The sequence below is a fragment of the Myripristis murdjan genome, chromosome 11 (assembly GCF_902150065.1).
Source record: "Myripristis murdjan chromosome 11, fMyrMur1.1, whole genome shotgun sequence".
NCBI classification, from domain to species: Eukaryota; Metazoa; Chordata; class Actinopteri; order Holocentriformes; family Holocentridae; genus Myripristis; species Myripristis murdjan.
The window spans coordinates 4,513,763-4,526,532 of record NC_043990.1 but is presented as its reverse complement, the minus strand read 5'-3'; the positions used below and the strand labels follow the sequence as shown (position 1 = coordinate 4,526,532).

At 42.9% G+C, this 12,770-nt stretch overlaps 1 protein-coding gene across 4 annotated transcripts; it reads right to left on the bottom strand.

The window, feature by feature from the left end:
* Positions 1-544: 544 nt before the first annotated feature.
* LOC115367380 (uncharacterized) lies at positions 545-12,301 on the bottom strand. 4 transcript variants are annotated; one of them, XM_030063083.1, is made up of 8 exons: positions 11,941-12,301; positions 4,602-4,853; positions 3,586-3,861; positions 3,063-3,131; positions 2,516-2,557; positions 2,274-2,387; positions 1,688-1,789; positions 545-1,239 (listed from the first exon to the last, which is right to left on the bottom strand). In XM_030063083.1, the coding sequence occupies exons 1-8, from the start codon at positions 12,215-12,217 to the stop codon at positions 1,079-1,081; spliced, it is 1,293 nt and encodes a 430-aa protein (XP_029918943.1). In that variant the 5' UTR covers positions 12,218-12,301; the 3' UTR covers positions 545-1,078. The 4 variants fall into 4 exon arrangements, with proteins under 4 accessions (XP_029918943.1, XP_029918944.1, XP_029918945.1 ...); XM_030063084.1 differs by having other exon boundaries at positions 1,700-1,789; XM_030063085.1 differs by having other exon boundaries at positions 1,712-1,789.
* Between the last annotated feature and the right edge of the window lie 469 nt (positions 12,302-12,770).

Below are 12,770 nucleotides of genomic sequence, written 5' to 3'. Positions count from 1 at the left end.
CAGTAAGTACATTCAACATGAACATTTTCTTACATTATTGTAACATTGCTGCCTGAATGCACAGCGTGATGAAGAGCTTATCTGTAAATGTGTGGAGTGACATGTCGAGTCTGCCGTCCCCACGTGTGTCAGTTTGCACAAATTCTTCTATTTTTGTTGTTTTTTGGTGAATAAAGTGGTTCAGCTTCGTAGAAAGGCCGATCAAAATGCCTTGCTAATAATATGATACACTCTGTGGCCGCTTTATCAGCTCCACCTGTATAATCTAATCCAATCCAATCCAACTGTTGTGCCATAAAGTTTCCTCTCCTGCTGCCTATAATGCTCAGGTTTTCTTGTTGTCACGGTAACAGAGGTGTTCATTCACTTCTATGTTTGGCATTGAGCTCATAGTTAGTGCTGCTGTTGGACTGGACTGCATTTTACTAACAGATGTTTCCACTATTCTGTCCCCCCTCATTGTATATAAATAGGGAGGACAAAAAACTGGAAACACCTCTCAGTATAATGCAGTCCAGTAGCAGACCTCTGCAAACTACAACCTCAGTAATAAACACAGAATTAAACTGAACATTATAAACTTTGTTAAAAGGTAGAATTTATGTTGCATTGAACTGCATTAGACTGGACAGGTGGAGCTGATAAAGTGACACTGAGTGTATTCCTATTGTTTGCATGTGATTATTAGTGAAGCTTTGCTAATGCTCGCTAGTGAGATAGCTCGCTAGCCACTAAAAATACTTGTTTAAGGTCAAGGTTAAGGTTACCACTGGCGAAAGTTTTGTTTGGCTCATCTGCCAACCCACCAACCTCATGAAACGGACTTTGTCGCTCCCTTTATCCTGCACCACTGTCATTATTTACAGCACCACTAGAGGGCGCTTAACTTTAAAACGTAAGTATGGGTCGTAAGAAGCTGCTGTACAAACCACCCACGGGGTCGTTTTTTTTTTTTAACACAAGGACAGTCTCCACATGTAGGCCTACGGTTCAAAGTGCAAAATCATGGCTTTCAGTTCAGTGGTGCAACAGAAAAAGACGGGAAAACAGAGTTCGGCCTCGGAGCGGCGAGCGCAGGCTACTTGGCGGCAGGCCTGGTGATCACGGACGAGTAGATGACGTTGTGGCGGCTCGGCTCCGGCGGCGTCCTGCTGGGTCGCTCCCTCCAGTTGTGTCGGCCCAGCGAGGCGTAGTGGATGCTCTCCACCGCCGAGCACGGACTCTCAAACACCTCGGAGTCTGGGGAACAAGATCAGCTCACTTACCTCTCGGTGAATAAACTTTAAAAAGTTTCACACAAAGACCTAAAACACATTCAAGCTCCTCAGCCTTGGCCCGGTTCATGAATCTTTTCCATTTTCTGCCCTCAACAATCAATAAGCAACAACCAAATTGAGGTGCCCCTGCCGTATTTATGCACATTTGTGAAAATTTATCTCCATTTCCATGACGTGTTATCTGTACTGAAACAGCACTTAATTTCTCCTTTCTTTTGTAACTTTCTCCTTGGCGAAACTAAAGATTTCTTATGAGCTACTTTCCATAATTTTCCAAATTTTAAAAGGTCCCACACGCTAATGCAAAAGAAAATAAAGTCCCCAGCGAGAAAGCATTTGAAGTTGTGTGTTTATTTTTTTCCTGGATTCATGTGTTTCTGGTTCCGTACAAAGAGAAGAGCGCCACCTACAGAGAGACAAACCTCCCTCAGCACCTGTCAGTCGGCTGGACAAACTCCACGGCTGCAGCTCGGTGTCATCCGGTCGCTCCGCCGCCGCCGCCGCTGCTGCCGCTGCCGGAGAGGAGAGGAAATGTTTGGAAATAAAATCATCTTCCTTGTGAGGCAACTGGCAACTCTGAAGATACTCAGCATGGGGTAAGAGTTTTGTTTTATTTTATGAGAGGAATATCTCAAAGACTTCTGGGTGGATTTACATGAAATTTGGAGGACAGATCAGGGTCGAGCTGAGGAATGATCAGTCAAGTTTCGGTCATGATCTGGATCTGGGATTTCTGCCCCTGGATAATGATTGTGTTTTACTAATTCTGAAGCTAACGTATTCATCCTGGGTCAGAAAATGATTTTAAATTCAGATTTTACTGACAGGATTGATGTGTTCTGCTGTAACTGTGAGTTGGACCTTTGCTCAGTGTCAGTGGGGATTTGTGCTTCCATAATGTCTTCTCGTGTTAAACTATTAATAATAAAGGGGTTAAAGCATGTTAAAGCATTAGTTCAGAGGTTTTACCAGCATGGGGACCAGTGGACAGTTCACCTGCTTTTCTGTATTTCCTCATCCTTCTGCATTTGATGCTGGTCAGCAAAACACAGAGCAGAGCTGTGAGCAGGATCATGACACACAACCCGACGACGGCCAGCAGCACCAGAGCTGAGAGACGGACAGATTCAGTAAAGACATTCGCAGAGAAAATGACCGACTGTGTGCAAACTACGACTTACAGTGAATGTCTGAGGAACTGAAATGCATGTTGAAGCTCTGAAACAGATAAAACTCACAGTTCTCTGGTCTCTTCTCCTTGTTGGTGGTTTCAACAACATCTGGAAAACGCAAGAGGGAGAAGAAAACACACGTGCGTCCAAACTGGGGTCAAACAGCGTTACTGCTCGCAATTTTCAGCGTTTGTTTCATTTTGGTAATTAATGGAAAAGCGAACTCGATTGACTTTAGCGAGCCGCACCAATCTGACGTGCAAATTAGATCAAACTTGAGAGATAAATAAAATGAACAGGATTAAATACACGTTGGTCATCGCTGTTTGATGCATATCTGTGTGTCTTGCTCCTTTGGCAACACAAAATCTTTAGAAATGAGATTAAATGTTGTGGATGCAAAGGATGTGAAGATGACATTCCTCCAGCATGAACAGGATTTTGTGACAAAATGATGCACTGGAAAAACCATTTTCTCTTTTTCAGCATATTAAAGTTTAGCAGACGGTTTTGCAGCTGGATCATCAGACTTTATGGTAAATTAAAACTGCACTTTAGGTATAGCTGTGTGTGTGTGTGTGTGTGTGTGTTGCTGTGATGATTTAAAGAATACCTGTTGTCATGACAGCAGGAGTTGCAGTTGTGAAAGTAGCAGGTTGGACGCTGGTTTCCTCAGGCTGTGCTGTTGATTACAAAAAAAATATTACAAATATTAAAAATATTGCTACATGACATGAGCTAGTGTTTGAAAAAATAAATCACCTGGTCAACACTGCTTTAGATTCCATATCAGCCAAAATGAGACCTATAAATCACTGAGTGAACTCCACACTGTCCATGTATGTGCTGACCATACCTTTAAGAGGTTATTTTTCTCAGTTTCCTGCTCACAAATGACTGCAGTGACACCTGGAAATTAAATCTATTTCTTATATCATCTCAATGCAAAGTCGCAGGTTTAAAAAGCTCCATGGAAATTTGCCATTTGGAGAAAATAACCCTCTTACACACACTTTTACAATGTGGATCCTTGTTATTGTGAAATATTAATGGATTTTTTTAAAACAAATAAATATGCATGGGCTCATCGGTCTTCCTTTCTCATCCACATTCTTTGTAAAACGAACAAAACAGACCTTCCAGCACGATGACTCTGGCCTCCAGCTCTCTGTTGCACAGGTACTCTCCAGCGTCCTCTGGCTGCAGGTCCAGGATCTGCAGGGCGTCCTGGTCCAGCCGGAACCTGCCGTCTGCGTCCTCCCTCTCCTCCCTCACCGTGCCGTTTCTGAAGCGGGTGAGGATGGCCTCTCGCTTCTTGCCCTTCCTCCGGTGAAACCACCTCTGTTTGGCCTGACCGGAGCCTCTGCAGGGCAGCAGCAGCGTCCGGCCTGCGGACACCATGAGGTTTGGGCCTGGAGAGACGCATCAAGAGAGTCACTTTAAAGCCATTTTGGACCGATACTGATGACGAGCCAATATTATCGTGCATCCCTACCTGCAAGCATGAGTTAACTGCATTGTTTTAATTTTTTTTTTTTTTTTAGTCTAAGCTAAGTCACAAGTCACTGAGGTTCAAGTCAAAGTCGAGTTGCAAGTCTTTCATTAGGCACAACCTAACTGGTGAGGGCTGGAGCTTAGCGATGTCCCATACTGGAACTGAGGTAACCAAATGAGGCAGAGTGAGGCAGCAGGTTCCACTATGAAGGTGTTTATTTTCACAAAACTTCCCCTGGTGGTCTGATAACAAAGAAATGAGTTTAATTATTCTTACCTGACAAACAAAAGATCTCAGCGACTCAGGACAAATGAAAGAAATATCTAAACACAGGCAATCCTGCAGTTCAACACTAAATCAGTTGGAAATGAGGCTAAATAAACACACAGCATTTTGCAGGTATAAGGGGGCAGATGCTGCTGGTGGCAGAGCAAACAGAGCAGTGAGTTCCTCTGTTACTGATAATGTGGGTCCAAGTCATGTGACTGGAGTCCACACCTGTGCTGAGAAGGTGATCAGAAATGAGAGAGACTGTGAAATCTGTATTAAAGTGCACAATATCAGCCCAGCCGTCCTGAGATAATTTACTTGGTGTTAATTCTAGTAAGACTCTGGTCTGGGTGGGCGTGCCCCCCATGGCCCCGCCCCCCCGCTCACCTGTCAGCACCTCCAGCTCGGCCACCGGCCTCTGGTTGCAGCTGTAGCGGCCGCTGTCGGCGCTCTGCAGCCGCAGGACGCAGAGCGCGCCGCCGTCCTGCAGCCGGTACTTGCTGGTGTCCTGGTTGGTCTCGTAGCTGCCGTCCCGCGTGGCCAAGACCCTCCTGTCCTGCAGCGTCCAGATGACGTCAGAGGCCCCGCACGGCAGGCAGAGCTGCAGCTGCCGCTCCGCCACAGACAGCCTCAGCACGGCTGAGAGAGACAGACAGGCAGGAGAGAGACGCAGGAGAGAGAGACGAGAGAGAGAGAGAGAGAGAGAGAGAGAGAGAGAGACAGGCAGGCAGGCAGGCAGGCAGGAGAGAGACAGGAGAGAGAGAGAGAGACAGACAGGCAGGCAGGGGGGAGACAGGAGAGAGAGAGAGAGACAGACAGGCAGGCAGGGGGGAGACAGGAGAGAGAGAGAGAGAGAGAGAGAGAGGGAGACAGGCAGGCAGGCAGGCAGGCAGGCAGGCAGGCAGGAGAGAGAGACGAGAGAGAGACAGACAGGCAGGGGGGAGACAAGAGAGAGAGAGAGACAGACAGGAGAAAGACAGGAGAGAGTGAAGGGGGAGAGAGTGAGAGGAGAGAGAGAGAGGCAGGCAGGCAGGGGGGAGACAAGAGAGAGAGAGAGACAGACAGGAGAAAGACAGGAGAGAGTGAAGGGGGAGAGAGTGAGAGGAGAGAGAGAGAGAGAGAGACAGACAGGAGAGAGACAGACAGGACAGAGAGAGAAACAAAATGAACAGAAACAGGGCAGAGCTGTTCAGAATAAAAAAAATAATAATATAATAATAAAAATACATGAAAAAAACTGAGCTAAGATTAATGGAGCACAGACTAAAATAAAATAAAATAAAATAAAATAAAAACAATCAACATCAATAGATTGCAACTATAAAAACCATTACAAAAGCAAGCACCCGCACACTGTCCCACTTAAGGAAAAGGATCATGTATTTGCAACATTTCGGTACTAGACCTTCATCAGGCAAACGGTCTAGTACGGAAACGTTGCAAATACATGATCCTTATCCTTGTAAGTGTGACGGTGTGCGGGCGCTTGCCTTTGTAATGTTCGCTGGATATCCTGCCCTCCAACGCACCTGTCCTGAGAAACAGATGTGCGAAGTCACCTTTTCAACTATAAAAACTATAAAATGTTAAAAACAAATAAAATAAACAAGGATAAAAAAAATAAAACCAATGATTAAACTGAAAGACTAAGGATATAACATTACTTCAAAATAAAAGCCAGATTGAAAAAGGGGGAAAAAAAAAGAAAAAAAAAAAGTGGTCTGACTTTGGCCTTATCTCTAAAATGAAAGAAGGATTTTTTTTAATGACACCACTGAATGGATGCTATCAGTTAGGAGAGTGAATGGACATTTAATTACAATTTTAACCCTCTTAAACTTTATATATCTGTCTTATTGGGATATAGGAGAAGTGATTTTGAAAGGAAACTTGCTTGAAGGACGCGAGAGGCTTGGGAGTGTGACGTTGAGTTTTCTATATCGGACCCGTCTGGATCACTCATATCCTGCTGACGGCCTCTTTTAGCCGCCGTTTCCTGTTTTATCTGCCTTTCCTCTTTTATCTCATGGAAACACGCAGCAAGAGCAAAGTCAGACATCAGCTCACTGAAGGGGTCTTTACAGAACCAAGAGGGACTTTTTTATTATTTGCCTCCAGATGTACAGAAATAATATTTAACCAAAACGCACAGAGCAGTTAAAAATGTCTTAAATACACAAACTGTCTCTTGGTTTTGATCAAACACATCCAGAGCTGCACAAGTCTGATGTTTCCCATTGAAACATGGCACCCATGTGTTATTATCTTTTATTTTCTCTTTCTCTTTACTTCATTTTCAACCAGTCGCTCCAAAAGGCACGGTGGTTTTACTAAGACAAACTGTTTTTTAAATTTGAATTTTTGATATCAATAAAAGACTCACTGATCCTCTGTGGTCCAGCTGACAAACATGAACACAACTCGCTTTTTCAGACATGAGTGCAAAAAAATATATATATATATAAAACCTCTAAAATGCACCGCAACTTCACTGCTATTAAAATTTGAGGATTTATCTTACAGACAGAAAAATAAAAGGTGCTAACTGGATCCAAAAATGGCTCTTCAAAGTGATGCCATCAAAGAACCATTTTGAAGAAAGTTCTTGGTGGACCCAACTGGGTCAGTAAAGAACCTTTTTTTTTTTTGAGTTAGCTCTTTAGTAATTTTTCAGAATAAAAGCTTCTCTGAGCGTTTCAAATCAGCTGACTGTGTGCAGGTTGAAAACCAACATGAACATGTTGTTGTCCGGTTCTCCACGTTCCTTGTTCCTTCACTGGGTTCCAGACAAGCTATTAAAAATGTTTCCTGATGGTTTATAGAGCGAGACATTAATCCATTCACTGAGGAAATAATCTTCACATTAATCCATTCACTGAGGAAATAATCTGCACATTAATCCACAAGGAAAAGAATTGTTAGCTGCTGCCGCCACCAAATAACTCCAATAAACATGAAGAACCTTTAGCACTTTAAAGAACCACAGAGAGTGTGTGGAGAACCAGCCCCTAAATAAAGAGGTTCTTCAGCTGCTGATGGTTCTCTGTAGAACCAGAGAGCATATTGAAGAACCATTTAAGAACCTGTATTTTTCTGAGTGTACACGATCTATAACCCCTTTTTTAAAACCAAGATTTCCTTTCCACAGATTGTATTTTGACATATTTGTTATGTGACACTGAGTTTAAAAGCAGCGTAATGAGAGTTAACATCATCTCGCCGTACCTGAGCAGGTGTGACTGGAGCCGACGGCCATCAGGAGGCAGCAGACCTTACAGGTGAGGATGATGAAGCTCAACATGGCAGCAGGATGAAGACAGAGCCGGAGGTAGGCAGGCGGAGGCAGCAGACTGACAGCGGAGCGTTTACCAGCCGGCTGGTGAGAACAGACGCCACCCCTCCTCTCTTTGTCTTCTTCCTCTTCCTCTTCCTTCCATCTAGACTCTGTGCCACTCTCAGTGTCTGCATCGCTCCTCCAACAGTGAAGCTGCACGTTTTAACTTTCCTCTCATACGTTTTCATGCGCTGGACCCTCACGTTGACTCTCACCAAGCTGCAGAAAAGTGATTTTGTCCTGCAGGGATCCTTTCATTATTTCTGGTTTGGGTTCAGTGTTAAATGCCTGTGCTTAGCTTTTGTATACTTTTGTGTAGATTTACTTTTCCTTCAGTCCATTTCTGCTTGAGTTTTGTCCTTCACTCCATTTTAAACCAGATCCATTACAGAGAACAAATGATCAGTGACAGACTGTGGAACCTTTCACAATAAAAGCTCAGTCAGCAGAGATGAGAAGAGGAACCTGCTTCTGCTTTCTTGGTTCTACTTTTTGTCATTTTCCAAAGTTGGCCCATGTGGAGTCAACTATCATATTATGAGCTTATTGAGTCTACAGGGTCCTCACTTCAGTTGAGTGTAATGTCCCTTTAAAAGCATGAAGTGTGCAGTGTGTTCTCTCCTCCTTTTCTAACTGCATGGAAAAGATCCCAGCTAACACAGTTACTGTTTGGAAAAAGGAGCTCAGTCACTTTTACTGCCAGGACATTTGAAATGTAGATTTTAGTAGATTTAGTAGATTTTTATTGCACTACTTCTACTTCTACTGCAGTCACATACCAGCAGAGGAACAGTACTTCTACTTCTACTGCAGTCACATACCAGCAGAGGAACAGTACTTCTACTTCTACTGCAGTCACATACCAGCAGAGGAACAGTACTTCTACTTCTACTGCAGTCACATACCAGCAGAGGAACAGTACTTCTACTTGTACTGCAGTCACATACCAGCAGAGGAACAGTACTTCTACTTCTACTGCAGTCAGATATCAGAATATCAAGAAAAACCCATCTTGACACACACACACACACACACTGAGCTGCCCTTGAGCAAGGCACTAGACCCTCACATCCCAACAGTGTGTGTCCAGCTGTCAGTGATAAAGGATATCCCTGTTGATATGTATGGTGTACATAGGTATACTGTTCTTTTTTCATGTGCTCACTCTCTTATTCTATTATATATTGTACTATATATTTTCTATTCTATTATTATTATTATTATTATTGCTTTTTTCTTTTTCATATAATTTAATTCTGTTGAGAATTTGGGCAACCGACCCAGTTTCCCCTCAGGGATCAATAAAGTATTTCCGATTCTGATTCAGGACATTAAGACTAAAATGATGCTTTTAATAGATGACATGTATTTGAAGCACTAAATCCACAGCATTGTCATATTAAAAATGCATGTTTTGACTTCATGACCGATCTTTGACTTTGATCACAACTGACAAACACGTATAAATGAGTAAAATGAATGACAGGTGTTTACAAAGGTGTATAGTACTTTGAGCTTGTGGTGTGTGTTGGATGGGAATGGCATATTTGTGAGGGAGTGTGTCTTTCAAGTACTGCTACTTCTGTGCCATGGGAACTAAAATGACCATAGGGAAGTCTGCCCCCTACTGGCTAAAGCAGGGTACATGTCAGTATTGCTGCTGGCACTACATCTCAACCACAATATTGTCTTAATGATGTGATTTTCTGAGGCGGTTACATGTTTTTAATATCAACAGGAAACTGATTATTTCAGTTTAAAGTTTTTTGGGTTTTTTTTGACCCTCAGAGTCTGTTTTAACCTTTGGCTCTCGCAGTCCAGTGTGGGAACCTAAAAATCAGCAGAAGTCACTTCAATAGTGCAAGTAAAATCACAGGTGAGCAGCAGCTTTCACTCTTAGATGTTTTTAAGAGATGAGCTGGGCAAAGGGCTGAGAGCACAATCTGCCAGATACAAGAGATTTAATTTCCAGTAATTTCATTCCAGCAGCCCCGTTCTTTGTGTATCTGTATTATGAAGCCATGCTGCAAGATAGTTTGGCCATATGGGGCAATAAAAAGCTGAATCTAAATCAAAACCTGAATCATCTTTATAGTTGATGAAATCTTCTCCACTGTCTGCTCTAAACACCCGCTCCCTCCTGCTGCTCAGGAAATGAGGCATTTTATGTTTCCAGTTTGTTTGGAATAAACAGAAGAAGAAAAACTGTTGCTGAAACTTCTGCCACACACTCTGCAACTAACGGTGTCTCCTGTGTGGACGTCCATGTGGCTTTTCGAATTTCTTTCATCTCTAAAACTGAGCGGCTGACTGGTTTTGTCGTCCGTGTGCAGTCTGGTGTTCAGCCGCGTCTTCACTGTGCTTCAGTCTTTGACTACAAACGTTGGTTTCTGGCTTTTGTGGACTCTCAGATGTTGCAAACGTCGCCGTTACGCGGTTCCTCCCCGGCGTGGAGCTTCATGTGCTTAAACACTGGTTGACAGTGCTTGAATCTTTGGCCACAGACTTTGCAGCCAAATGGTTTTTCCTTTGAATGAATCCGCATGTGTCTCCTCATGTGTCCAACTTCACTGAATCCTCTGTTGCAGACTGAACAACTGAATGGTTTCTCGCCGCTGTGGATCATCATGTGTCTGTTGAATTTTCCTCTATGCATGAAGCTTTTGCTGCAAACGGAGCAACTGAGTGGTTTCTCTCCCGTGTGGTTTGTCATGTGCTGCTTCAGATTCCCTTTGCAGATAAATGACTTGGCGCAGACGGAGCAGCTGAATGGTTTCTCTCCTGTGTGCAGCCTCATGTGTCTCTTGAAGTTTCCTTTGTGTTTAAAGCTTTTACCACAGACGGAGCATCTCCATAGTTTCTCTCCTGCGGGGGTGGTTACACAGCAGGAGGATAATGCCTCGTCAATGTCAAATTTTTCTTGACTGAAAAGGAGTTCGCTCAGTGGGGTTGAATCAGACTGAGGGTCTCCGGTCTCCTTCCAGTCCTCTTCACTGTCTTCAGTCTCAGGCTCAGGAGAGTGTGAGGAGAGGAGCTGGTCATCACGAGCTGGCTGTAAATCAGCAGCTGGATCCAAGTTCCTGGCCGATTCCTCTCCATCACTTTCTGTTTCCATCTGTTCTGCCTCTCTGCTCTCCTCAGTTTGGCCCTGATGAAGCTGTGAGGTCTGAGCTCTCCCTTCATCATCCTCACTCTTCACAGGGAACTCGGTGATATCAGCCTCCTGCAGGCCTTGGAGCTGCTCGGCCTCCTGACTGGTCCACAGCTCTTCCTTCTCCTCTTTAATGTGCGGGGGCTCTGGCTCCTCCTGCTCCAAATTGCTTTCTTCCTTCTTCACAGACAGCTGCTGGTCGTTTAGAGGCAGCACTGCAATACAGAAATTAAAATAAAAAACAAACAAACAAACAAGTAATCCATAAGGAAGGAAAATCCAGAGAAGCCTGGGCTGTTGAACAGAGACAGAGGTCACAAAGACATTTTACTTTCACTCACAGCGTCCAAAGCCACTGAAGGGAAAAACAATTACAGAGCTGGGGAAGCTGAAGAGGAGGCAGCCTGGTCGGCGCTTGTGTGTCCTCTGCACGGGCCAAAAGAGGGCAAAAGTAGATACTGTTTGCTTCAATAATTATTAATAATTCAATAATTGCTTCAGTAATTATTTAGCTGTTTCAGCCACAGATTATTCTTGTTTTCAAGAATAAAATGTTCTTGTTCAGTGTGATGTGTTTTTCTTCAAAATGAATGGAAGTCCATGGGGGATTCAATGACTCCTTCACTTCAATCTCACACTATACAAAAACTAAAAATGCCTATAAATTGGTATTCTCCATAAACATTGACTGACCATAGACAGACATGATCATTAAAAAAAAAAAAAACCCTCCAGCCTCATGTAAATTGAAAATATTTCAAATTTTGGGTGTTTTTTTTTATATATATATATAAAAATGAGTGGTACATCATAGAAACTGGTCTCTAAAGGGTTAATTATTCAGTTTTATTGATTGAATTATAACAGTAATGGTGTGACTGAACTTAGCATACCAATAAATAAATAAATAAATAAACTGTAAAGATAAATTAATTTAGAAGTTTTACCTTCAGCCATCACGAGGACTCAATGAGTCCTTAACAGGATAAGTGGATGTAATTTTAAACAGGGTGCAAGGGTTAAGTTAATTAAATTTATGAGGAAAAAAACTCAAAAATCCTGAGATCCAAGTTGTAAGTGAGGCTGATCCAACTTCACAAAGTAAAAGCATGTGCTTCCTTTATAAGAGTAAAGATAAGTATTTTCTCATAAATTCACAACTTTCATCTCGGATATTTTATTAAAGAGTTATGAGGAGTCCCGTAATATTTTTTCCTCCTCACCGTGGTCCTGGTACTAACCTGCTCTGTGCAGCTTGACTTCGGGGTTGAGGACGGTGCGAAGCAGCTTCCTCTGCCGGGACATCTCTTGCTCGGACCGGTCAGCTTTCTCCTCGTACTCCGCCGCGGCTCCCTCCAGCAGCCCGGAGATGTCCTGCGCTGCCGCCGCCAGCCGCTCGGTGAGCAGCGCTCTCAGCTCCGGAGCTCCAGCCGCTCCTCGTCCCTCTGCGATCCGCGGCAGGAGCTCCTCAGCAGCGGCGGTGATCCGCTCATGGACCCGGGCTCTGAGCCGCTGCATGGCGCACAGCTTCCTCCCTTTCCTGCGCTCCGACCAAAAAACAAAAAGAGCGAGAAACGGCAGAGAGAGCGCGTCAAATCACGAAAAGCGTGACCTCCTGCAGAAGTCACCTGATGACGTCATGTCATTGTATAGCAGTATCTGATTGGCCTGTGACATTTTTTCTTTCTCAAACTTTATTTACGTTGCTGGAACACACACAATTCCCACAACTTAACTTTTATTGTTAAATAAAAAGCTAAACAACAACAACAAAAATAAATAAATAATATATTATTATTAATAATAATAATAATAATAATAATAATAAATAAAAATAATATAAATAAATAAAAACAAAAATAATTTAAAAAACAAATAAATAAATAAACTCAAGATTCGATTTCAAATAAAGACGTAATGTGTTGACAGTTTTAACAACTTTTTTGTTTTGTAAACAGGACAGGGTTTGTACTGTTCAAACTCTGATTTAAACACCAAGAAATCTGTTTTTGTTTTTTTTTACTTGAAATTTTACATTTATGCATGTGGAATTTAGCAAGAAGTAAAATTA